This window comes from Crocodylus siamensis, chromosome 4 (genome assembly GCF_052110815.1).
Source record: "Crocodylus siamensis isolate JL-2025a chromosome 4, ASM5211081v1, whole genome shotgun sequence".
Taxonomy (NCBI): domain Eukaryota; kingdom Metazoa; phylum Chordata; order Crocodylia; family Crocodylidae; genus Crocodylus; species Crocodylus siamensis.
Window position 1 is genome coordinate 105,316,787 of NC_143398.1, and position 25,718 is coordinate 105,342,504.

General features: G+C 44.8%; 1 protein-coding gene across 2 annotated transcripts in view; it reads left to right on the forward strand.

Moving 5' to 3' along the window:
• The first annotated feature begins 433 nt into the window (after positions 1 to 433).
• The window catches only part of KIAA1549 (KIAA1549 ortholog), a 221,614-nt gene continuing 196,329 nt past the window's right edge, over positions 434 to 25,718 (forward strand). For both annotated transcript variants that reach the window (XM_090043259.1, XM_090043260.1), the window contains exon 1: positions 434 to 710. In XM_090043259.1, coding sequence (XP_089899385.1) covers positions 605 to 710 — 106 coding nt within the window. In that variant the 5' untranslated portion in view covers positions 434 to 604. The remainder of the gene's footprint in view (positions 711 to 25,718) is intronic.

A 25,718-nucleotide genomic window follows, 5' to 3' on the forward strand; every position in this document is an offset into this window, starting at 1 on the left:
CCTATAGTCTTGGGTTGAGAAACGCGGCTACCAACCCCGGGGGGCCGGGGGGTACTCATGGCAGACAGGAGCCAACGCTTGCTTTATTTCCCCTTTCTTTCCCTCCTCCAGAAGTAAACCCCACCCTGCAGGAGGACAAGACTCCCGACCCCTAGCAGCAGCAGCAGCAGCAGGAGGAGAGGACGGTCGGCCCTGCTCGGGGAAGGCGCAACGGACATGCCCCCCACACGCACGACGCCCTGCCGGGGCAGGCTCCCGCCCTCACGCTGGAGTGTGGGGGGGTTGGAAAGCTCTTCCACTGGGGGGGAGGAGGCGGGGCCTAGTGACGTCACCCGCCGGCCCATCCCTCAGCCCCCAGCTGAATGGCCGGGGCTCGCCCCTCCCCCCTCCCGTGCGTGCGGAGCTGGGCCGCGGGGCGCGCGCGCAGGTGCTGGGCTGCTCCGCTCCGTCCCCGGGGCTGCTGCTCGCCGGCGGCGGCTGGGGGCCGGCATGAAGCGCCCGGGAGAGCCGTGAGCCGCCGCCTCTCCCCGTCCGCTTTGCAGCCCCGGCTCGGCGGCGGGGGGTAGGTGGGGGAGGATGGACGCGCGGGGGCGGCGATGACTTGATGCGGGGCTGGGCCATGGCTGCCGGGCTGCGGGGCTCGGCCCGGCTCGGCGCCGCGCTGCTGCTGCCCCTGCTGCTGTCCGTGCCGGCCACCCGCTCCGCGCCAGGTAAGGGAACAAAGGCAGCGGGATGCCGGCTCGGGGGGCGGCGGCCGGGGACAGGGCTCTGCTTTGGGAGGAGGGGAAGAGAGTCGTTTCCGATGTGCCCGGTTTCTGAGGGAGGGGATGGGGCCTGCAGAGACCCTGCGGGAAAGCCGGCTGCTTGGCCCGGCGGCTGGCTCGGGCCATCAGGTGTTTGGCACCCACTATGGGCCTTCGCAGCCTCGGGGTCTAGCGCCCTCCTGGTGCCCCGCGGCGCTGTCTTGGGGTTCCTCTGATGGGCTCTGGTGGCCCCAGGCGTTCCTGCCCAGCTGGACTGGTGCTTCGTGTGTGCTGGGTGTCATGGTTTCACAAAGTCTTGGGCACCATGGCCGCTGTGATGCTCTCCCAGATGGACCCCCCCCTCCCCCCTCCCCCCAGTCTCCAGAGCAACAGCATTTATTTTTTGTCTGAAGGCAGTTCCTAGCATCCACAAAACGGAGGAATCTCTAGAGGTTGTGTAGGCCCTGTGGGTTGTTGCCCGAGGGCGCTTGTTGAAATGAAGAACCCACCCTCACCCCAGCAGCTTTTAAGTGGCTTTGGCATCCCCGCATGTTTGGGCTCAGGCTGAAATAATGTTTCTGGGATTGCTGGAGCACGTGGTTTTTCCGTGGGGTGTCACAAAGTCTTGGGTTTGGGGACGGTGGCCACTGCAAAGCTCTCTCAGATGAACAAGCCCTCAAATATGCCAAAGCAGCACAACCTCTTTTGCCTGAAGGCAGTTCCTGGAATGGGAAAACAGGGCTGTGAGGAACCTCGACAGGTCATTTTGTCCACACGGTTGCACGGCGATTTAAACAGAGTCTCTGTTTAAACCCGCCCCAGACAAAAGGTTGTCTAACCAGTGCTTAAAAACTTGTACTGATAGAGAAAGGTTATCTGGTCCAGTGCTTAACCACCTTTGTAATTGGAGAGTTTTTCCTGGTGTAAGTTAATAGTTATACTTCATGTATTAACTTAGAGTGGTTGCTCTTTTCAGCTACCAGTGAGTATATGCTCTTTTGCTTTAGATACATTAAAGTAAACTATAAAGTATTTAAAAATATGCTTCTCAAAGAAATGCCATTGAGTTTTGGACTCGTATATGCACATTCCTTATTCCATATTTGCTCACAGATGAGTGTGCCTGCTTAAACGCAACAGATGACATTTCATACAGCAGGCCGTGTGGTGATGTAAGCTTTTGTTTTTGTGGTAATGTGCATTTTTGTGATGTCCCACTTTAATATTCTTTAAATGATGATATAGGTGAGGTATGAAAGCTGTTTTTTTTTTTTTTATACAGGTTAGTTAAAATATTTTTAGCTACTTGCTTTTGACCATAAATGAGAATTGTTTAGCTACTCTTGCATTACTTAGCAGCTTTTAAGTACAGTGGCTGTGGACTTGTCATTTCTATTAATATTGAAGATGTTGGCATTCTGTATTTTCCTTTTGATGCTGTTTTATAAGTAAACCAGTTTCCTAGCTGTTGGTGGGTAACAGGATGTCTAATTCAATATTAGGACTTCTAAGGTAAAGGGGTTGGAGTTGCCACTTGCTCTTGCACTTGCTCTCACATCCTGCACAGAAGATCAACACAGTAAATGATTTTCTATCTTACCTTCCTTCCTTCATCTTTATTATATCTTGTGGAGCTTTTGGGTTTACCCAGCACTTAATGAAAACAAGAGATGGTGTTATTAGACCTTATTAGACTTGGAGTCTGTTCTTTAGCTTACCTGGCATGAATGACTCCTTCAGCATCTACTGCCTGTCACTCTGAGATACAGAATACTGGACTAGATGGACCCATGGTTTGACCTAGTGTGGCATTTCATGTGATCTTTTAATGCTAAGCACTCTGAACAGCTGGGTCCTATGTATATGAAACTAGGTGCCCAAAAATTAGTGAATAGTTGTGTCCTTAATTTCTCTGCATCTCTTACTCCATTTGTAAACTGGGTATAACAGCTGATCTTTTACAGTTGAAAAAGCAAAACTGTTGAACGGGCTTATAACAAGCTGATGAAATAACTCTTCTTTACAGCAACTTGCTTCCATTTGAAATGATGAAGAGGACATTGCTTCTGCTTCATTTTCTTCAGTACAGGCTCAGCTCATCTTTTGCAACATGAGTCCAGCTGCAGTTGTAGTCAATAGAAACATTTCCAATTATTTTTTTTCCATGGAAATTGAAGCCAGATTCAGCCAGGTGCTTAAGCAAATGCTTAAATTTAAGCAAGTGAATAGACCCTTTATGGGTTTAGAAGGAGTTGTGTGTAGAACTGTGGTCTTGAGAGTACAGTGGTTGTAATTTATTGCTTTAACCTGGGTAACTCCAGTATTGACAAGGGTGGGGAGCTTATCTTGTATTGCCACAGTGTCATCAAGCTAGAGAGGAGAGTTATGTGCAGGATGACTATGGAAAGGCCTCTGAGGACCAGAGGTCAGGTTGAGTTGTGGGATGGGGTTTCAGATGGATATTATTTCTTTTTCATTGCCTTCTGTGATGGTTACAGTCATCTGTTTGGGATGGTATGTGTTTTTTTGTCTCAGGCAATTAAACTTGTCAAGCAGATTTTCATCTCTTTACAGAGTACTGAGGTGGCTACTAGTCTGCCTTTTAGCCACTGCTCTGCTTGCTAAATTTGCCATTTGTCAGATGTCAGCTCTTTGCTACAGGTTGCTGATGTATTGCAGAAACAAGCTGTTCCTTGTTAGTACTAAACATGGGGATAATATAGCATGTTTCTCAGTTGCATCTGTATTGTGAGTTATACTACTCTTTGCAGACCTAGATCTTGTCTCTTCTATGTAGACATGGTCTCTCTCACTCTCCACTGAAGAAATCAGTCCCTGACAACTTTGATCTGTCTTCTCTAATACTCTTCCGGTCTTTGACACTGTTTAAAAGGGCAGTGACTCAAAGATTTTCCTTGGTCCTGGAGAGGCTGGTGACTATTGTCAGGAGTCCTGCTGACCTAAACAACCTGCTCTCAGTTAATGATTTGGAATGTGAGGTTTAATTTCTGGGGTTTTGGAGCCTCACTTATAATGCAGGTGTCTTTGATGCTTTTTGCTCTGTATTTTAAAATCTGTTATCCACAGCCTTTCTCAGTGTTATGTAATACAAGTAATATAAATTACTTAAGAGCTAACTATGCCCTGTTAGAACTTGTGTATAATGGGCAGTGGGGGTGGGAGAACCAACCCTGTGAGGGCAAGTTGAGATTTTTACAAATTTATTTAAAAATGTTCAACTAATGCTACTCCATGACCCCTAACTTTTTACAGAGTCAACTTTAAATTCTTTAACAGTGACTAGTTTTCTAGGCATGCCTGACAGAGAACAAATAGGCCTGACACCTCCCCCTTATACAGATTTATCAGCTGCCTCTTTGGTTTCAGCTTTTTCACTTTTAAAGATGAGTGCTGTTCTGCAGGCCAGAGGCCAGGAGCGCTGTTTTGCAGGCCAGGCATGAGGGCAGTGGATCAGGATACTAGAACACTTAACAACCTTGCTAATTGGGATTGACCCCTGTGCCCTTAGGAAAACAGGCAGTTGATGGGGAATTGTACAATGCGCTCTCACCTCTGTATTTCTGTACTGATACGAGTGTTGCAGAATGGTTGCAACTTCGTAAACCTGTTTCTTATAGGAGGATGCTGATGCATTCTTAGGAAAGCCAACCCTCTCCTCCTGTTTTTGAAGCCATTTAGAGTCAAATATTTCATTTTAAAGTACTCAGCATATATGGAGATTTAGAAAGGTGTCTTCTCGAAGTCTCAGAAGTAGCAAGTGAGTTCCTAATCACAAAGAGGTATTCTTCAAAGAGACTCCAAGAGAAGGAAAGAAACTGCAGGAACAACACGTGTGCTTGGTTGGAGTGTGGTTGTTTGGCACACTACTGTAATTTCCTCATGGTGGTACATGAGACAGGCGATGTAACAGACTGTCAACAGAACAGTGCAGCCAGTTATACCGAAAATGCTGTGAAATACACACAAGGAAAAACCTGTTGGAATATTATGCACAGGGCTAATAGTCTCACTTGTTAAAGTTGCCTGATACTTGTTCTTTATAAAACCTGGTTGCTTATAACTGCCAGCTTTAATGGTTTAGACTGAATTTTTTCATGCGTAGTCTTTGGGTTGAGATTTTTTATAAACAGCCTGAACAGTTCAGTTGGTGAACTTTCTTTTTGAACAGTTCTGATGATCTTTTCTTTGAACAGCTCCAATGAACTGATCATTTTGGGAAGAGACATTAAAATTTGGGAATGGGTAGCCTTTGTGTAGGGCTGTACTTCTTGTTATCTCTGTAGAAAATCTGCCCAAGTATGGCTACTCTTATAAGCTTCTAAAGAATAATAGTGGAGGCTTCAGACTTTTAGCAGCTGAAACTGAAGAATAATATGTCCTTGCTTATCAGGCTTCACACATGCCATCCTGTCAAAGTAACTTTCCTCTAAGCAGGGTGACAGGTGAATTTCAACTCTTCTTGTAATGGCTAATCCCAGGTGCTCTGAAGTGTGGGCTGAGCCTGACACTGAGACCTGCTGTCCTGTGTTTCTAATGATCCACCTGGAGGCAGCATAGAGGAGGAAGCTTCCTGACTCGAGTGCAAAAGGGATAATAGCTTGATTGAAGCAGGAAGTCTGAGCCTAGAATGTGTGTAGGGCAGAGAAACTTTGCCTGGAAAAGAAAACAGAACTGGAAGCTGGAGTGGAAGAGGGCACCAGAGAGGAGGATGATGGAGTCTGCAGTTGGCTGGGGGGACACTGAGATTGGACAGAGCGGTATGGGGAGAGGGGGCAGACTGGGATTGGAGGAACAAGATGACTAGGTATAGGAAATGATGGGAGATCAGGAAAAGATGGGGAGACTGAGCTAGCAAGGATTTGGAGTAGGGGATTAGGGCAGGGTAGGCAAAGAGATATGAGACAAGGAACTGGGGAGACTTGGAACTGATGAGTGGGGAGACTGTGACTGGAGCCAGTGGGATGGAGAGAAAGACATAAGAGCTGAGAGGTATGAGAAATTGGGACTGTGAGCAAGGAGACTAGGGACAATGAATTGTGGGGCGGGGGTCATCATTGATATTCAAATACTGAGAGTACAGGAGATCAGAACAGCCAAGCACATAGATTGGGACTGGCATGAGGAGCCTGTGTAGTAGAGATTGGGTAGGAAGGAGAAGAGCACTAGCACAAGTGGTAGTGTATGCTAGCGGTGCTCAACCCCTGGTGCTGTCATCTGACTTACAGGGCTCCATAGACATCTGTGGGGAGCACTGTGAGTCATGGTGCTGAATGTTAAATAGGAGATGCAGCCCAGCATAGAGCTTGATCATGGCTGGGTAGAGTTGGCATGGGGGCCTGTGGCCCGGTCCTGTTTGGGTGCCATTCTTCTGCCCCGTGGGGCCAAAACTATGCACACCATTCATATATATGTACAAGAAACACTCACTGCTCTTGCCTACTTCATCAGTTCAAATAAAAAGGCCTGCATGGTGTATCTAAAGGTTCTACCCTTATTCATGGGGGTGTGTGTGGAGGGAAACCTTAGAAAGTTCACCCATACACAACAACAAATGAAAGAAAATTAGGATTGCAAGGTCAAGTGCTGTGGGGTAGGAGGTATAGGTTGACCCTGCAATCTTGGTTTGCTGCTCTATATGTGTGATTTATAACGATCTTTGTCTACATGATAACATGTTTCCCCCACCCTCATGGAGGCCCTGGGATGCTGCCTGGAGAAGTAGCTTTTATCTCTCCTACATAATCTCTGTGTGATCTAGGCAAGTCACTTCAACCAATCTTTTCACAGGTATGTGTTCTTCACTGTCTGAACTTAAGATGCTTTGGTTGGATTTTAAGAAGTACCAGGCACTCATAGCTTCAGCAGAGGTTAATAGAAGCTGTGTTTTGAAGGGAAATAAAGCAGTATAGGGGATATTTAATGACATGATTAGGAAGCAGGTTCAAAATAAACAAATTAAGTTTTCTTGCAATAAATGTAATTAATTTAAGCCAGTGCTACAAGATTTTGTACAAAGCCTACAGTTTAACTGGGTTCAAAAAAAGGATGAGACATAGTCAAGCAGGAAAGATCCATCACTGCTTATTAAATATAGCACTTTTTGGCCTCTCAAAGCTGGAAATTGTAAGGGAAGAGGGAGGGAAGGGGATGGTCGGTCTGCATAGGCCCTGCATAAAGCTCTTCATTAACAACCACCCTCTATCATTGTGAGATGCAGAATACTGGACTGAATGGGTCTGTGGTCTGGTCCAGTATGGTATTTTTTATGTTCTTACGATGTTAAGTACTCTGAACTTGAATAGCTGAGCTGTGTACCCAAAATTATTGAATACTTGTCACTGGTGACTCTGCATCTTTGTTCCATTTTTTAAAATGGGTATAATATCGCTCCTCACTTCATAGGGGTATTGTGAAAATAGTCATTAGTATTTGTAAAAAACACATAGTGTGGTGATATAAAGCACATGAGGAAATTAACATCTGTCTTCAAAGCATGCTGTGTCTAGAGTGTACTAGCATAGGCCAGCCATTGAAAAAACTATAAAGCAAAGTACTCAGGAGTTACTCATTAAGAAAAAAAAGTCCATCTGTGACATTTAAGCATGACAGGATGCCTGTAGAAAAATAGCATATTATCATGTAATTAAAGACCATAGTATGGTTGCAGAGAAGTGCTAGATTAAGGACACATAGGTAACTTAATGTTGGTATTTCTTCACTTCTGAGCACTTGCCTTTGTAATCTTAATGTTTTTTAACATGGCATTTTGTATGTGTGGGGAGAAAAAAAAAATCTGTTTAATAAATTCTATAGACTTTTGGCAATAGCAGTGAGCCATGAGCTGTTAAGAGGTACAAAATTTCCAAATGGAAAAAAGGTGTGTTTTTATTTTTAGGTGAATGGCTCAATTCATTGTGCACTCTGTTTTATGATCTATAGTTTGTATAACAATTCATTAAATGAGAGAGAATACCAGAAAATATGATGAGGGAGTGAGCCCAAGCTAATGTTGATAAAGGGATGTTAAGTTCTCTATTTTTTGAGGTTTTTACTTTAAAGTTTTACTACTTGGCAGTAACAAAACATGTACGTTTAGTTTTCTATGTATAAAATGCCTAGAAAAATTCCTGAGGACACGCATCCATTTCTTATGTCACATGTGTTTCCAAAAAGTGTGTACTCTTCTTGTTAGTACTCATGTATTTGAATAAGTATGGGTTCAGGAGAGGTGCAGTTCCAAGCATTACAAAACTGTACTGGTGCTTTTATGACATTAGCTGGTGAAAGGACTGGGGACTGGCTACTGCTGATGCAAAGTTAGGGACTGACCAGCATTTGCATGGTGGGTGGGATATCCTAGCATGCAATGTGCTTTGAAGACAGATGTCCAAAGAAACAACAACATGGGATATATGAAATACAAGTGACTAAAAAATAAAAATGACGTAGGGGCTCTGCTACACTGGAAGTGCTAAGCATATGAAACTGGGTCTCTTGACAAACGTTCTAATGCTCATTACTTTTTAAAGAGTGAAATGAGGGGCCACAGGACTTGGGGTAAGTTGAAAGCTGTCTAATACCTAATAGTCTACATATGTGCAGATCCCTAGCAAGGCAGACCTTCTGGACTAGTGATGCTTTCTGTTGCTTGTGCTCAGTGCTGCAGTTTGTAAATGTTATTTCCAGGTTTTTAAAATCCAGCAAAGTTATGGATTGCATTCTTTACTGAGGACTACTTGCTTGCCAGATGGAAATCTAGCACTGTTCAAGGCTCAGGTGTGTGTGTTTGTACTGAGGAAGATTGGTCTTCCTCTCCTCTCAGCTCTTCAAATGGCCGAAGAGAGTCTCCCAAAATAAATAAATAAAAGTCTCTCCTTTTCTTTAACAGCTGATTTTTTTTTAACTCTTGCTTTCTTGTCTCAGGACTAAGCATTTGTCATTGCTTCCTGTTTAGAAGCTCTGCTTCCTGTAGTCCTTTTTCAGCATCTGCTTATGGAAATGTTTGCATCTCTGACTTAAGTGTATAATAGAGTGGAAACAAACATCATCTTTGTACTGTCATACACATTTTTATGGGGACACAAAGTCAAAGTAAACAGATGTCTATATCTTGTGTTGCACCACATGTTCCAATTTGTACCTGCAGCAGAAGGTAGTAATAAATTGGGCTGCTTTATTGCAGCCCACGTGTTTGCTTATGGTGGAAGAGCTTGGGTAGTATGAAGCTGCCAGGGCTCTCCTGCCTCCGTGGACCAGAGGGTCTTCAGGATTGAGCCCAGTCTTGCACACTTGAGGGGACCAATCCTGCCTGGGAATTCCTAAAGTCTTGGAAGTGCCTGCCTTGCTTTCCCTGATCACCCAGATCTATCTCTCCAGGGGAAGTCGGGGCTTTATGGTGAGTGTCTGGAAGCAGGGGACCCCAGGCAGCACATGGGAATCCCAGTGCATGTTCCCTGGTGCAGCAGGAGCCTGGGCTGTGAATGTGGATGAAGGACCTACCCCATGGGGGAACCAGGAAATCCCTGCAGAGGGATCTCTCCTGCTAGCACACAGGGGGTAAGTTGAGGGAGGGCACCTTTTCAAATCTCCTCTTGCACTTGCAGATGCATGTGGGGAAATCCCTTGCAGAATGACTTTGCTGTGTAAGTGGAGATGGGTAGATACACCTCCCAGGAGATCCCCTACAGGGGATTCAGCTGCTCAACACCTACATTGTGACACAGCTGATCACATTCCACTGAAGATGCTTGTTTCTGCCCTAAGTTGCAGATCTACCAGCAGCTTCTACCCTAAGCTGCAGATGCCATCTGCCACTTATAAGGAGAGTTGTGTGGCATCAGGTATGTTTATACCATGGCCCTGTCACTTTTGGGTAGATGTGTCCCACCCACCTGCATCAGCTCTCGGTGCCAAACCCCAAAATGTACTTGTAAGCCACTCTGGGGGTGTCCCAACTACCCCTCTCAGGAGAGTGGCCATGGAGAGTGCTCTTGGAGCAGCTTTACTGCATCCTGTCTGCATTTGGGGTGTGCAAACAGAACTGGATGGCTGTGGTGTGCTTGAGAGCATCTGTCATGAGTTACAGGGTTACAGTGTAGACATATCTCTAGTGGCTGATAAACTCTTACCTAGCTGTTGTTCAGGCTCTGATTGTAAATGGAATTAGTTTAGAGTTTTATGTGTTCAGACTCCAATGGCTGTACCTTTTAATCATAAAGCTATCACAAGTAATTGGCACAACCTGACAGTATCAGCAGACAAAGTACAAAGCATTGTGGGGGAGGTGCCTTTAAGCTTATATTCAGGCTTTTGGTCAGGCAGAATGGGGGAAACTTATAGCTTAATTGCTCTTGTTTCCAGTTACTTCATTTCCCAAACACATACATTCACTCAAAGCTGGAATTGATGTTGACTCAGTACTAGTTTATGCATTATAGTTGGGTAAGAAATTGCACAGTGCAAGAAAACAAAAATCCTGATCCAGATCAGAAGTCTGGTTTGAAGATGGTTTCAATTAGAAGTTGATAGTGACCTTACTTCCTGTCCTTACACTGAAAGATGAAACAGATCTGGGCTTCTAGCCATCAACTTCCAATTCCGCAAAGACGTAATACGTTCCACTCTTAAAGAACAAAAAAATTGGTTTCCTTTGTCTTTCCAGAGTGCATGGGCTTTTTATAGTAACATGGTAAAAACTTATTTAAAGGCATATTAACTGCATTGTACTTCAGTCAGAAGAGGTTTTGTTTAAGGTTCTTATAACTGGAAAAGGTTAAAGAAAAGAGTCTTGTATTGACTAAACTTCTTTGAGCACCGGATAGCGCTTTTGTGAATAGTTACTTTGGATGTCTCATTATAGTCTGTTTATAACTATAAAAAAAAGTCAGTGCATGTCTAGAGAAGACAAAACACATTTTAAACTCATTTTGTCTTTTAAAATTTTACTAGAATTCCAGTAGACACTGTTCTAAAAAACAAGCAGCTCCTTCCCTTTCTCCTGCCCCTCCCCGTTCAGTCCCTTCAGAATTTTCTAAGGGTGATTTTAAACATAATAACAAAGCAGAACATAGATCTTTCTGTTTTATACTGATGTATTAATTCTGGTATCATTTCAGTATTTACCACTGCTGTTTACTGTATATAAAGATTGTCAAGTTAGAGTTTGTACTCAATGAACTCAAGAAATCTTGCGGTTCAGTTGACAATATCAAGTTTACTAAGCTTAAAATGATTTAGTATTTTTTTTATGTTTACAGTTTATGTACATTTTTAATTAAAAATGCTTGAGCATGAGATCTTGTTGGACTTTTCAGAGGGCTGTGTTATCTTGCCTCTTGGCAATAAATGCACTAAAGGTGCCTATACATGTGCTCCAACACATTCTAATTTGGAACACGTTGGAGCAGACTCAATTAACCAAGTCTGCTGGAGTGTTCTAACTGGAACACTCCAGGATGTTGCAAGGTCACATGTATTCAGTGTCCTACATTCAGAATAGCCATGGGGGCACTTCTTAACTAAAACTCATCAAACAGGCTTTAATTAAAGTGCCCCCGTGGCCATTTTGAAATGTGGGACGCTGAACATATGCGATGCCGCAGCATTTTAATTAGAGTTGCTGTCTGGGAGCCACTCTAATTAAAATGCCCTCCTCCTACCCCAGAACACATGAACAGACTCCCTAAGTTTCTTGCATCATATGATCTATATAGACCACATCATTTAAAGAAGATGCTTTAGAAATGTTGTAGACCTCTTTAAATATACATATATTGCGGTATTTCTTTTTTTTTTCTCTCCTCCTGAAAGTGGATCCTCTTTAAATTACCACAAGTTCAATTGTATTAACTTTCTGAGGAAGAGAACTTTAGTATTACCTAAGATAGCTTATCTAGACACACACAAAATCATAGTCTTATATTTGATGCCTTCCAAGGAAGGTAGCCAGAATTTGAGATTCCCTGAAAAAGTGCTTTGCAAGTGTTATGTTTCATTTCAGTCGTTGGTCTGACAGTCTATCTTGAATGAGTTGGAGAGGTTGGAGAACCTTGTATACAAAAAGAGAAAACCTAAAGGAATTTACTTTAAAAAATGGCAGCATTACTAAGAAGTGCCTTTTCTCTGGAGAATTTTGGTTATTCCCTCACACTTCTCAGTTCTGATGGACCTGAAATAGCCCCTGTGACCTGGGGTTGTCCTAGGGCAGCAGGCTTGCAAAAGCTACCTCCATTAGTCCTGAAAACTTAGTATAACTATCTTCTGTTTGTAATGTTGGCTGTGAAATACATGGTGCCCCTTTTATTGACTTGGAGGGGGTGAGTGTTTTCACCCTGAGCGTGCAGCCGCGAAGAGTATCAAAATGTCTTTTGCTATTCTCGGTTTTATCCTCAAAACATTTGAAAATGTATTAACCCTGAAATGGAAGCATCACTTTGAGTTCTTAGTGCTTGTTGATATGGTTGTTTCTTTCAAACTACAGTAAAAGCTGTGCTATCCGGTACTTTACCATATGGAATGCTCTATTAACCGGCATGCCAATCCACGGGGCAAAAACGAAACCGGAAGTTTCACCATGGCACTTCTGGTTTTGTGGAGTCCCACTTTGCCAACTTTGGACCACAGCCCGAGGCAAAGCAGACCGTGTGGGGGCCCCGCTCTGTGTCCCCCAGCACACTGATGCCAGGGAGGGAAAGCCATGACTCGCCAGACGTAGCGGGAGGTGCGGCAGCCCAAACAGGCAAATAACCAGCACTCTCAGATAACCAGCATATTTGATTAACTGGAACTCCCCATTTCCCACGGATGCTGGGTAACACAGCTTTTAGTGTGTGTGTGTATGTGTGTGTAAGTGTATGTAGTTTGACAGAAACAGCCATCATCATATCCAGTATTAAGAGATCAAAACAGGGACCTGTACTTCAGATCATTTGTCTGTGTGTGTGGTACCTGAGCAAGAGCGTTCTCAAATTTTGTTTTGTGGGAGAAATGTTGTACAGAGTTGTGGGGTTTTGTTTTTGTTGTTTTTCCTTGCAGCAGTAGGTGCAAGCAAAGTTGAAACACAGTAGTTAGGATTTTTTTGTAAACCATTGTCAGTAATTGTTCAGTAGTAATTTTACCATAATTACTCCAATTTAAAAGATGTGTCCTCCACCCTCATTTAACATGGCCTCCCAACTGAGCCTCTCCTCTCCTGCCCCCCCTCCCCCACTGCATTTTCCCCTTACCTTTGCTCCATGTCACGAGCTGTGTCCGTGCTTCAGCCTGGAGCACTGAGTAGGCTGCTACAGGTCAGGACTGGAGCTAGTGTTGGCTCCTTGCCACTGCTGTGGGGTGCACTGGGGCCATGCTCAGTGCCTCCAGGCTGCAACATGGATGGAGCCCACTGGCACTGGAGCAAAGGTAAAGGGGAGGTGGAGGGACAGGTGGGGCAAGATACTTTGGGGGCTGGAGGGGACCTGAGGCTGCAGGGGGCAGAAGCGGAGTAGAGGGAGGAAGCTGGGGTGGGGGGGAAGGAAGGGGGTTGGGGAATGGGGAGTGGCACAAGGTGGGTAAGTGGAGTGGGGACAGGTGGCAGGGGGTTGTGCCCCACTACCTCTACACTATCTGCCCCCTACCACCTGCCTCCCCCTCACTGCCTGCCCTATCACATGCCCCCTTACTGCCTCAACTGCTGCCTATCCCTCCACTGCCTGCGTCATTACTGCCCCCTCATAAGCTCTCCTCCCCACCCCACCTGCAGTAGTTGGGGGGGGAGGGGGTGAATTTAAGATGGTCCTCCAATGATTAGATGTCATACATAGAAGATTATAATGTCATATAAATAGTCTGATTTCTAGCTGTAATAGGCACCATTTATTTAAAAACTTGCAGCCCACCCATAGCATTCCCTAATGGTGTATGTTCCAAGTGGCATATTTTGAATGAAGTCTTGGGATAGATGACTTCAGTAAACAAGCAGGTAAACAACACTCTTATGTTTTTTCCTGTGGGTGTTTTTGACTCCAGAAATGCTTGGTCTTGGAGTCAAAGTTGCTCATTCAGACTCAGCACCCTCTGAAATTAGTACCTCTGTCTGTTTGTATGGAATATGTGGGAATGATTAAACATCACGTGGGTGCAGATCTAACCAATTCCGTCTCCACAAACACGCTCAAATGAAGTTTTTCTTCAGCTGCCAGACTGCAACCTAAAATGTCAATGCATGTTTCTATTCCTTGTTTTTACTCTCCTTCTATCTTCTTGCCTCCAGTTCTTTTTATAGGACTTTATATGGTTTCTGTACCACTTCCATTGTCTGTTTCCTTTATGTCTCTTCTTTTTCTTGTATCTTGTCTACTGCACTTTTGTGATTTAGCTGCTCTGCAAGAGTGACCCTCAAGGAGCCCCACCAGTTTTTATCATGTGTTTGACTAGATCCCAGAAGTGTTGGATACACAAAGGAATAGGATTCTACTCATTTTGGTTCTGTGCTCTTTGTGGGTCTTCTCAACTCTATAGGATGAGAGTAAAACTAGCTCAGGTCTTGGAATATTATGCTTTTTCAGGGAGGGGGAGAAGAAAAAAATGCAGGCTACCTATAGCCCATGGTCATAATTGAATCCCTGTCCCTTTTTGAAGGGAGAACTCCTTTAGAAGTTAGTTTGTCAAGGGGAAATGGGTACTTATGAATTTGTCTCTTCCCAAGATAATCTTTACTATTGATAAATATTATGTAAGGAATAACCTTCTCCTTCTTCCCTACTAGAACTTGCTTAATTGCTAGTGATATTTTTTCTGTATGGGCAGGGCTTGAGCTCTATTTTTATTGCTAACAATTTTACAGATTTAAAGGTGAGAAGAACTATTAATTGCTTGCATCCAATTGTCACCTTTCCTGTTCAGTATGTACAGTATATGACACTGCTGGACCAGTTTATGCTTAGATTTGGGGTGAGGTGCCATCAATATGCTGATGATGTTCTACTCTCTCTTTCTCACCTGACCTGCCCCACCCCAGTCTAAATCATTTCCTAGTGCCTGGCTGCAATTGAAGTTTGGCTGTGGCTAAACCTATATTGAAGCTGAACCTAGACAAGGTCGAAGTGATGGTACTGGACAGACTCCTTGATCTGAGGGCTGCACTGGGACTTGGGACACTTGTCACCTGAGGTTCATCCTCCCATTGTTACTCAGGTTAGCAGCTTTTGGGTGTCCCTGGTACCTTTGCAGATCTTCAGATAGCAGCAGTGGCTAGGAGTGCCTTGCACCAATTCCATCTAGTTTTAATTTCAGATTATCATCATCAACTGCATCCACACCTTTTTTACTGTAAACCACGCTGGGCTGCTATGGAGAAAGGTATCATACCAGTCAAACAAATGAATAATGAAATGCATCAGTTTGAGAACCTGAAGCTGTTAAGTTCCACTAGGGCAAAAACATACGAGTGAGTTGTAGTTATTTAACTTAAATTTACTTTTATTGTTGCAATATTTTTGTGTTGACTCTTGATCAAGGATGGGCAATTATTTGGGTTGGAGGGCCACTTGGGGATGCTGTGGGCTGGGTCACTACCCCCCACTTCTCCATGGTACTTCAGTCAGGGTCACCACCTTCCTCCAGCTCACTAAAACTCCCTAAGTGGCTCTGTCCTGGGCTTTGGCCCTGTACTGTCACCACCCAGTGATCCTGGCCTTGGGGTCACCATGGAGACTGGCTTGGGACTCCTATGGGCAGGGTGTGCTCAGCTGTGCAGATGGGATGGAGTTGTGGGGAGGGGGCCTGGGAGCAGGGTGGCTAGGGCCAGGGCTGGGGTTGCAGGACAGTGACAGCACAGGGCTGGGGCCTGGGGCACAGCCATGATCTTCTCCTGGGACCCCCACTGCCTACAGAACTCGTGCCTGTTGCAGGGATGTGCAGGCAGTGGAAGATGCCTCTGTCCTGGGCCCTGGCCTTATGCTGTGATGATCTACAGTCCTGGCCCCTGTCTTCCCATCCTGCTCCTGGATGCTGCTCCCTGCTTGTCTGTGGCCCCATCCCATCTACCTGGACAAGTGCACCCTGCTTGTATGGGTCCTCGGCCAGTCTCCATGGAGACCCTGCCTGGCTGTTCCCTCCAGTGCCCCTGGTGGTAGGTTTGGGGCAGATGGGCTGGGTGTCTGGGCAGTGGGGCCAGGTCCAATGTGGGCAGCAACAGCTGGAAGGAGCTGCTACTTTTGGGAAGCGGGGTCCAGCAACCGAGCCACCCCAGCCCTGCTGTGTGCTCAGGGGCGGTGGGATCAGCCGCATGCACCAATGGCCCAGGTTGCCTCCTGTGCCCGGCCCAGGTGTGGCTGAGGGACCTGCTGGAGGCCAGATAAAATCCCTTGGCAGGTGAGATCTGGCCCGGGACCATCTTTTGCCCACCCCTGCTCTTGAATCTGCACACAGATAAGTACATAGTTGCATTTTGAGTTGTATCCAGTCTGAAATTGTTCCCCTGAGTAAGTATGTATCTTCAGAGCTCTCAGAGGGATGGTGGTCATCATGACTTGTTGGGTTAAACGAGCATTGAAAGCCTGACTAAAATCTGGGAGAGTGTTAATGTTCACAGTATGTGGCACATTGTGAAATGGAGTGCTTTGCTTGCTGATTGATTGACTGAATTGGGTTACAAGGTTACTGTGACATTTAGCCTGTAGGAGGAAGACTGTGAAAATTCTTTAGCAGTGTTTCATGTTATCCAAAATGTACTGTGATAGCCCAAACTGTGGGCTAAACCTACAGACCATAGTAGCAAATAGAAATTGGAAGCTAACGCCTTGCATGATCATGCCCAGGGTTTGAAAATTCAGTTGTCAGCACTGAGGATGAAATTTTCTTTAATAAGTGTAGGGTTTAAAGCAGGGCAGGCAATTATTTCAGGTGGGGGGCTGCTAACTGAGTTTTGGCAAGCCATTGAAGGCCACATTACAGGCAGCCAGGGGCATTATATGTATTAATTTTCGAAATTTTTAGGGGCCCCATGGGCTAGACAGAATGGCCTGGTGGGCCACATCCAGCCCATGGGTTGTGTTTTGCCCACCCCTGGTTTAAAGCCATTAAGCTCTTCAGAATTTAGACTTTCAGTTTAGGGAGCATTGGGGAGGGGGGTGGGCTAGAACAAGAGAAGCTTGAAGAAAAAACAAAAACTGAAACCAGAAAGAAAACCAGACTTTTATATATCTGCTGAATGCTACCTTGGTCTCTGCTGCTGCTTCTTGCAATTTTCTTACTGCTGGAAGAATGAAATGAAGAGCACTTTGGGTTTTTTGTATATTGTTTCTATTCAGAGTCCACTGGGCAGCAGTGAAACTGCCAAGGACCATGGCATGTCAGTCTCGCTTACTGTTGCTTAGGAAAGCTGAACAGAAAAGTATTCATCAGGGAGAAAATGCAGGGTGTTGAGGGAGCGAGCAGGGGTTATTGCAGGGCCCTTGGCACGGCTTTACGAGCACTTGTGGTGCTCGGGCCAGGTGCTAGATAATTGAAAGATAGTCAATGTGGTCCCCATCTTTAAAAAAGAGAGGAGGGAGGACCCGGGTAACTATAGGCCCGTCAGTCCTACCTCAGCCCTAGGGAAACTCTTTGAGAAGATCATCGTGGAGCACATCTGTGATGGGCCGGCTTCAGGGATGATGCTCAAGGGCAGCCAGCATGGTTTCATTAGGGGCAGGTCATGTCAGACCAACCTGATTGCCTTTTACGATCAGGTCACAAAAGCATTGGATGCAGGTGTTGCTGTGGACGTAGTCTTTCTGGACTTCAGCAAGGTCTTTGACACAGTCTTCCACCCCATCCTCATTAAAAAACTAGGCGACTGTGGCATTGATGCCTACACAGTCAGATGGATTGCAGATTGGCTGAAGGGTCGTACTCAGAGGGTGGTGGTGGATAGGTCGTATTCAACCTGGGGGGAAGTGGGCAGCGGAGTCCCCCAAGGCTCGATCCTTGGGCCCGTGCTGTTCAATTTCTTTGTCAGCAATTTGGATGACGGGGTGAAAAATAACCTGTTTAAATTTGCTGATGATACCAAAATTTGGGGTGAGGTGAGCGTGTTGGTAGGGAGGGAAAGACTGCAGCAAGACCTGGATAGGTTGCAGGGGTGGACTAACAAAAACAGGATGCGTTTCAATACTGACAAGTGCAGGGTGCTATACTTGGGCAGTAGTAACCAGCAGCACACTTAGAAGATGGGAAACACCCTTCTTGAGAGCATGGAGGCAGAAAGGGATCTTGGAGTCATTATTGACTCCAGGATGAACATGGGCCGACAATGGAAGGTCACGGTTGGTAGGGCTAACCGGACCTTGTCGTGCATCCACAGGTGCAACTCAAGTAGGGCCAAGGAGGTGATCCTCCCCCTCTACACAATACTGGTCAGGCTGCAGCTGGAGTACTGTGTCCAGTTCTATGTGCCCCGCTTCAGGAGGGATGTGGACAACATTGAGAGGGTCCAGAGGAGGGCCACCCGCATGATCTGGGGACTACAGGGCAGACCCTACAGTGAGAGACTGCGGGACCTGAACTTGTTCAGCCTTCACAAGAGAAGGCTGAGGGGGGACCTGGTGACCATCTATAAACTCACTAGGGGGGACCAGAAGGGTTTGGGAGAGACCTTGTTTCCCCTAGTGCCCCCTGGCATAACAAGGAATAACGACCGCAAGTTGTTGGAGAATAGGTTTAGATTAGACATCCGTAAGAACTACTTCACAGTTGGGGCAGCTAGGATCTGGAACCAACTTGCAAGGGAAGTGGTGCTGGCACTTACCCTGGGGGTCTTTAAGAAGAGGCTTGATGCCTACCTGGCTTGAGTCATTTAAGCCCAGTTTTTCTCCTGCCCAGGCAGGGGGTCAGACTTGAAGATCTACAAGGTCCCTTCTGACTCAACTTCTATGATTCTATGAATGTTCTTTTGCAGGGCCATGTTGCTTTAGTAAGAATGTTAGCTGTGAGGAATGTGTAGGGTTTTAGTGGTGGAGGTAACTAGTTGTGTTTCTGTATATACAGGGAACAGAGCTGCTCAGTATATAGGTGCCATTTTACATGGTCACTATTAGAGCAGAATGGCACCTAATTGCCATCACATTGAGATATGGATAAAATAGGGAGAGGAAGCTTCATTAAAAAAGGAGAACCTCGTGAAAGCAAAACTGTTTGCTGGCTCTTAGTTTTGAGAGCTTTTGAGCAGCTCCATTGGTAAACTGGCACATGGACTAGTGTTCTGCACTTTAGTACAACAGGTAAGATTTGCTATTTCCTTTCTGTCCCTAATGTTAATTGCACTGGCTGCTTGTTCTGAGAAACAAGCCAGTCTCTGGGCTTAGGCCAAAATCTTTGTTTTAAAACAATGTCTGCCAAGCAGTGATAAAGTTTATGAGATCATTGTGTTGCAGGACAATGTCAGACCAAAATCATTCTTCGGTCATCTACTTAATTCCAACTGAAGCCGTTTTTGCACTTTTTTGCGATGGTCTTGTCCCTTCCTCTCGCCTCCTTCCCAGCTGCTGATTGGCTGTGGGGCCCCAGCAGTCCTGGCCCTCTTCACTAATTGGCCAAGGAGTCAAAATCATGGCATAATTACAGAGAAAGCCCTTGGAAACAATGCATTAATCTAAGCAATCCATTTAATCTACGTTGTAATGTCTTAAGAAAATAAATCTATGCACAGTAGGAATTGAAACTAATATCTTAACTTTATTTATTGGAGTTCTACAAATTTAGGAAGCAATTTTCATAGATTTCATAGACATTTGGGCTGGAAGGGACCTTGGAAGATCGAGTCCAGCCCCCCACCCAAAGGGCAGGAAGTCAGCTGGGGTCATAGGATCCCAGCAAGAGAAGCATCCAGTTTTCTCTTGAAGGTGTTCAATGTAGGTGCTTGAACCACCTCCAATGGCAGGCTCTTCCAGACCTTGGGGGCTCGGACAGTGAAGAAATTCTTCCTTATGTCCAGCCTGAAACGGGCTCGCGGTAGTTTACGACCATTCGACCTTGTCACCCTTGGGGCACTCTGGTGAACAAACGTTCCCCCAGATCCTGGTGGTCACCCTTGATAAACTTATAGGTGGCCATCAAATCACCCCTGAGCCTGCGCTTTTCCAAGTTAAAGAGCACCATGGCTCTCAGCCTGTTGTCATAAGGTCTGTTTTCTTGACCTCTGATCATGTGCGTGGCTCTTCTCTGAACTCCCTCAAGCTTCTCCACTTCCTTTTTGAATTGTGGAGCCCAAAACTGGACACAGTACTCCAGCTGTGGCCTCACCAAGGCCGAGTACAAGGGGAGAATGACGTCCCGGGATTTGCTTGAGAAGCACCTATGGTTGCAAGCCAGTGTTTTAGTCCCTTTAGTAGCTGCAGCATCGCATTTCAGGCTCATGTTCATCTTGTGGTCAGTGATGACCCCCAAGTCTCTTTCTTCCATAGTGCTAGCCAGCATAGCACTGCTGTGCATAGTGCTGCAGGTTTTTCTTCCCAAGGTGGAGAACCTTGCATTTTTCGGTGTTAAACATCATCAGGTTCTCATCTGCCCATTTGCTGAGCCTGTCCAAGTCAGCCTGGATCACCCGCCTGTCTTCTGGCATGGATGCTTTGACCCAAAGTTTTGTGTTGTTGGCGGACTTGGCCAATCTGCTCCTGACTCCAATATCTACATCATTAATGAAGATGTTGAACAATATGGGTCAAAGGACAGAACCTTGAGGGACCCCACTGGTCACAGGACACCATGATGAGTGACTGCCATCAATTACTACCCTCTGGGTCTGACCACGGAGCCAGTTTTCCAGCCAGCGGATCATGGTGGACCCAAGGCCACAATTAGCCAGTTTTGCCAAGAGGTGATCATGGGATATCAGATCGAAGGCTTTTTTGAAGTCAAGATATATGACCTCAATCACTTCTCCCTTGTCCAGGTGATAGGTCTTCTGGTCATAGAAGGAAATGAGATTGGTCAAGCAAGACCTACCCGCAACAAATCCGTGCTGGCCTATATTTTTAGGAAATATATGTTTAATCACAAGCGATGTTGGGAGTAGCTGAATGTTTGAAAATTATTAAATACATTTGTGAGTGTGGGTGGGGAAAAAAATAGAGCTAGAAGGTGCTAGGCACACTGAATGTTAAGAAGATCTCACAATGAAGCGATTAACACTTTTATGAATAAAATTAATCATGCATTAACTCTGCAGCTCAGTATATCTGAATCCCAAATGTTGCACAGCAGTCCTTTTCCCCAAACCCAAGGATTTTGGATGCAGTGTTGACCCAGCATCTTGCCAGGGTCTTGTAGAGATGTGGAAACCGGCCACAAGCTCCCAAAACAGTTGGTCACAAACATCTGGCAGTCTTTGACACAGTTCACATAAGCAGAACATTTGCTGTCATGCTTTTTCTCTCATCCAGGGATTGATTTCACTAGCTGAGGGTCACAACTCAGAATGGGCACCTGTTTGGGGTCTAAAATGTGAACAGCACTAAAAACCAACCCTGTGGTTGTTTAAACTGTGGTGGTAGTGCTGGATCATACTTGTAGTATTGATTCAACTTCACAGCTGTTGCCTGGAACAGTTCTTGTCTCTGCTGGTTTTTGCATTGACAGTTTGAAAGCTGTTGTGATGCCATGTCTTTAACCCAAACCAGCCTATCAAATCCATCATCTTGTGTGCATGGTGGATCACAGTCTGCCAGCCTTCAAACCATGTTAGAAGCTCCATGAACCAGACTGCATTTTTATCCACTAACATTGCATGATCCTCAACGTCACCACATCGTAAAAGATTTCATAGTTTAAGCATGTGCTATGTGTCTCAGGTGTGATTTCCAGCTCCTTGCTCACAAATTGCTGATGGTACCTCATATTCTTGGTGTGGTAATGAACTGCGTTAAACCACAAATTCCATCTTAGAAGCACTGGCTCTGGTGGCGGTGGCACAGTTGCTTATAAATCTCTACTTTGACTGGTGACAAACTCCCTTTACCTGCACTGGAGCTTATGGCCTAGACAGTGTTTGAAGGTTTTTTGTTTTGTTTTTTTTTAGAGGAGAAACGAATGCCATCTACATCAGGAAGCCATGTGCTCTGGATGTCACTTAATAAAGACAGAAGGTGTGCATTGCAGGTGACATGAATTGTTTGGCAGCATTCCTTGGAACACATCAGAGAAAGCTTTACACATTATGTGGCATTATCAGACAAATGCTGAGATCTGGTTAAAGCCATGGTTTACAACAGCTTTCGCTGCAGCTTGTGCCATGGTAGAAAAATTGACAGGCATGAGGTGAACTAGCTCTGCTTGAGAAACAGGCAGGCTGCAGTATGTCCAGCTCCCAGGCACAAATAAAATGTGCAGGGGAGTTATCTTGGGCATCTGTGGCTTCATCTGCTACACTTGAGAGAAATTCATATTTTGCCAATGCAACTTTTGTAGACTATACATGTGAAGCTATCAGAGCCAGTAGATAGTTTTGGTGAAACTTGTTCACACATGGAAAATATCCATCATTTGGCACTTCTGTCTTAGCTCTTTTAATTTAGTGTTGTCAGTTTTCTGCAGAGGGATGTTTGTGGCCATGAATGCCTTGACTAGTGCAAGGATAGCCTCTTTTCTTGTCGCACTGCTTTCAGTGACCCTTATAAACATCAAGGACATAGTCATTTGTTTCTTGCTCTATCCTTTAGCCCCTGCAGCAGCCTTTTGCTTCGTATTCAATTTGGACTCTAAATGGTGATCAGTGATGTTTTTTTTTCCTTGCCATATCCAGGGTTAAATTGCACACTAAACAGAACAGCGTACCACCATCTACATGCAAGATTCCTGAAGGGTGCTGCCTTAGATCATCCATAGCTGAAATGTTCATAGTTTTATGGGAGTTCCTTTCACTTGTCATCTTCAGACAGCATAGCCTGCACTGCCTCTGGCTGTTTGAAAGATAGTGCCAAAACCCTTTTGCTTCCCTGACTGGTGCCTTTACTGAGCCTGTGTCACTGGCTCAGCTTCTCACTAGCACGCTCTATGAAGCCATGTGCTCTTGACTGCAGGGATTGGCACGCTTTCATTTGTGCTTTGGTAAGTGCATTTTTGTTTTGTTTTGTTTAATTTTTCCTGGCAATTCCATGCCAAAATCGTGAGGATCACCATTTTCATGGGATTCACGGAAACCACTTTTTTCATGGTTTCCGGAAAAAAGCGCAAAACTGCAAATAGGATAAATCTCTAATCATGACTCTTGTTTGCTTTGAGACTTACAAAGTAAACTGTATGCATGGAAATTGCAATAATAGATCCGAGTGATGCTTGATCTGGAACAGTCTTTGATTGCCCTGATTATGATTTTAGGTATTACGTGACATTTAAGACATGAATAAGGAAAATTTCCAAGTCTAAAGTTACTCTGGGATGGAATTAAAAAAAAAAAAAAAAAAAAAGTCTCCTTTTTTTTTTTTCCAGAAGAAGAAGAGTCCTTCTCAAAATAGGTTTTCCCTGAGATGTATGGTTCTTACATGTCTCCTTACTATAGTTCACTATTAGCCTAGCTACTCTTTTGTTTTGTCATTAACTTTGATCTGTACTGTCATTTGTTTCATCTACACATTTCCCCAGAATCTAAATCTCCAGCAAGTATGCATTTCAGTACATAACCATAATCACAAGTCCTTTTAGTTCAGGTTTTCATTTACATGGATATGTGGAATTAAGAGATTCTGTCTTGATAAAACATTGAAAATTATGTTTGTTATACTTATTGTTCCAGTGCTATTTAGTCATGAGGAACTGTTAATGTCGTGGTCTCGTGGAGGTTCTGTGAGAGTGATCATGCAGAGATCTTGTCATTCTCAGTGTCTGACAAATGACGTAAGCACTTGTAGAGCTGGCCAGTTGCTTTTTCATGGTTTAATCTTTGGCGCTTCAAATACAAACCCTTCTGTTTAACCCTTTCCCTGTCCTCCCCCCCACCCTTCTCCTGCAAAAACTTAGCTCAAGATCTCTGTTTAAATAGGGTACCATTATACATCTGAGTCTGCTGATGTAAGGTAAACTTGTAAGCGTGGAAACGCATGAGTTTAGTATGTCTTTTATCAGATGCATATTTTAGGTGATTTTACTAGTACCACTACAGGAAAAAGTAACTTGTTGCCTCTTATGGGTGGGTGGAGGCAGGACATTGAGTCAGGGCTGTGCTGGGGAGCTGGTGGCAGTGGCACTAGGAGCAAAGGCAAAATTTGGAGTGGATGCAGCATCCTCCCAGTGCCACTGGCACCCGTTCCATGCTCAGCCCCACCGAAAAGAGTCCTGCACAGCCCTGGCTGCAGCTGGTGCACCCCGTACTGCCCCATGCAAGTCTGGGTGCCCCCCCCCGCGCCCTCCTGGGGTGCAAGCAGCAGTGGGAACCACCTTCTCCCACTCCCCATAAGCCATGACCTCGCCCCCCATGTCTGGATAGCGCCTGTCCTTGCCTTTGCTCCCTCCCTCACCATGGGGGGCATTGATCTGCCCCCCACCCCCGCAAGCAGCAGCGGGAACCGTCTTTTCCCACTCCCCATAAGCCATGACTTTGCCCCCTATGTCTGGATAGCGCCTGTCCCTGCCTTTGCCCCCTCCCTCACCATGGGGGGCATTGATCTGCCCCCCACCCCCCTCCTTCTTTCCCTCCTCCCCTTCCACCACACCAGGCTTATCAGCTGGAGGCAGCTGGTATCAGAAATCAGATCGGTATCGGTCGATATGCCTCCTTAAATATCGGCTGTTGGTATCGGCCCCAGAAATCTGTCGGTGCAACCCTACTTCTCTCCCACGTCCAGCGTGTGCCAGGCATGTTTTTTATCCAGATACTGATCTTTTCACTAGAGTGAGTTACAGGATGTTTGCTGTTTCTGCTTACGAAGCCTAGTATAAATGCTGACATACACAGTAGTGGAATTTTTGAAGTTGAAATACCTTATGAGTTCATCCCAGAGGTATAATGTACCAAGGACATAAAGTGATCTCTGAATGCATGGATCAAACTGTTCACCTCGCTTGATGTAGATTTCAGTTGAAGATTTCACTAATATTCCACATACCATCTGAGTGTTTAAAATCATAGAGCTTGTCTATATCTTATTTTGAAGGTGCGCTACAATTTTCAGTCTGAGAAGCTGCCTCGTGTCTTCAAATGAAATACATTTTAAAGAAATTTTTTTTGAAGGCTTACATTTTTTTGTCCCCTTTCATAGAAGTAAAACTTTTAATTTGATTTTTGGAGGAAAAAAAGTAAAAAGCAACTGAAATTCTGTCTTTTAGACCTGAAACAGAAATGAATACTTTTTTGGGAAAAGAATGACAAATCTTTAGGCTCCCTTTAATGGACAAGAAGTTATTGAACCAGAATAAATGAGAAAAGAAATGCAGTCATGCTTAGTGGTGTTTGTTGGGATTTTAGGTCTGTAATACTTAGAGGAAGCAGTTGTATTTTTTTACTGCTTCTTGTGAGAGGAAAATAAATAACAAGGATTGATCCAATGAAACCTCTGATCTTTTTTTCACTAAAATATAAGACTTACTGCAGCTTTAAGAATATTAATCTGTTACATCTGTCAGTTTTACTATAAAACTGTAATGAAATGGAAGCAAGTTGTTTTTGCTTGTAGACTGAAAATTCTGAATCGGTTTTTTTAAAGTTGTTGTTTTTGAAAAATGAACCATCTGAAAAAATCTCAAGCAGCTTTAGATATCATCAAAACTATTGTCTCATGAAAGACTTACATGAATTGTATAAAGTTCTTAAACCCATTATATAAACTTTCATTTGCCAAAAAATGAGCGTTTGGTTTAACCCTTTCCCATCCCCAAAGAACACTGACTCTATCTCGAGTTTATTAACCCCCCCCCCCCCCCAACAATTATAAGATATTTTGACAGTTTTTTGAAAGTTGGTATTTAGGACTCTAGATATAAATACAATATCAGTTGATTAATTAT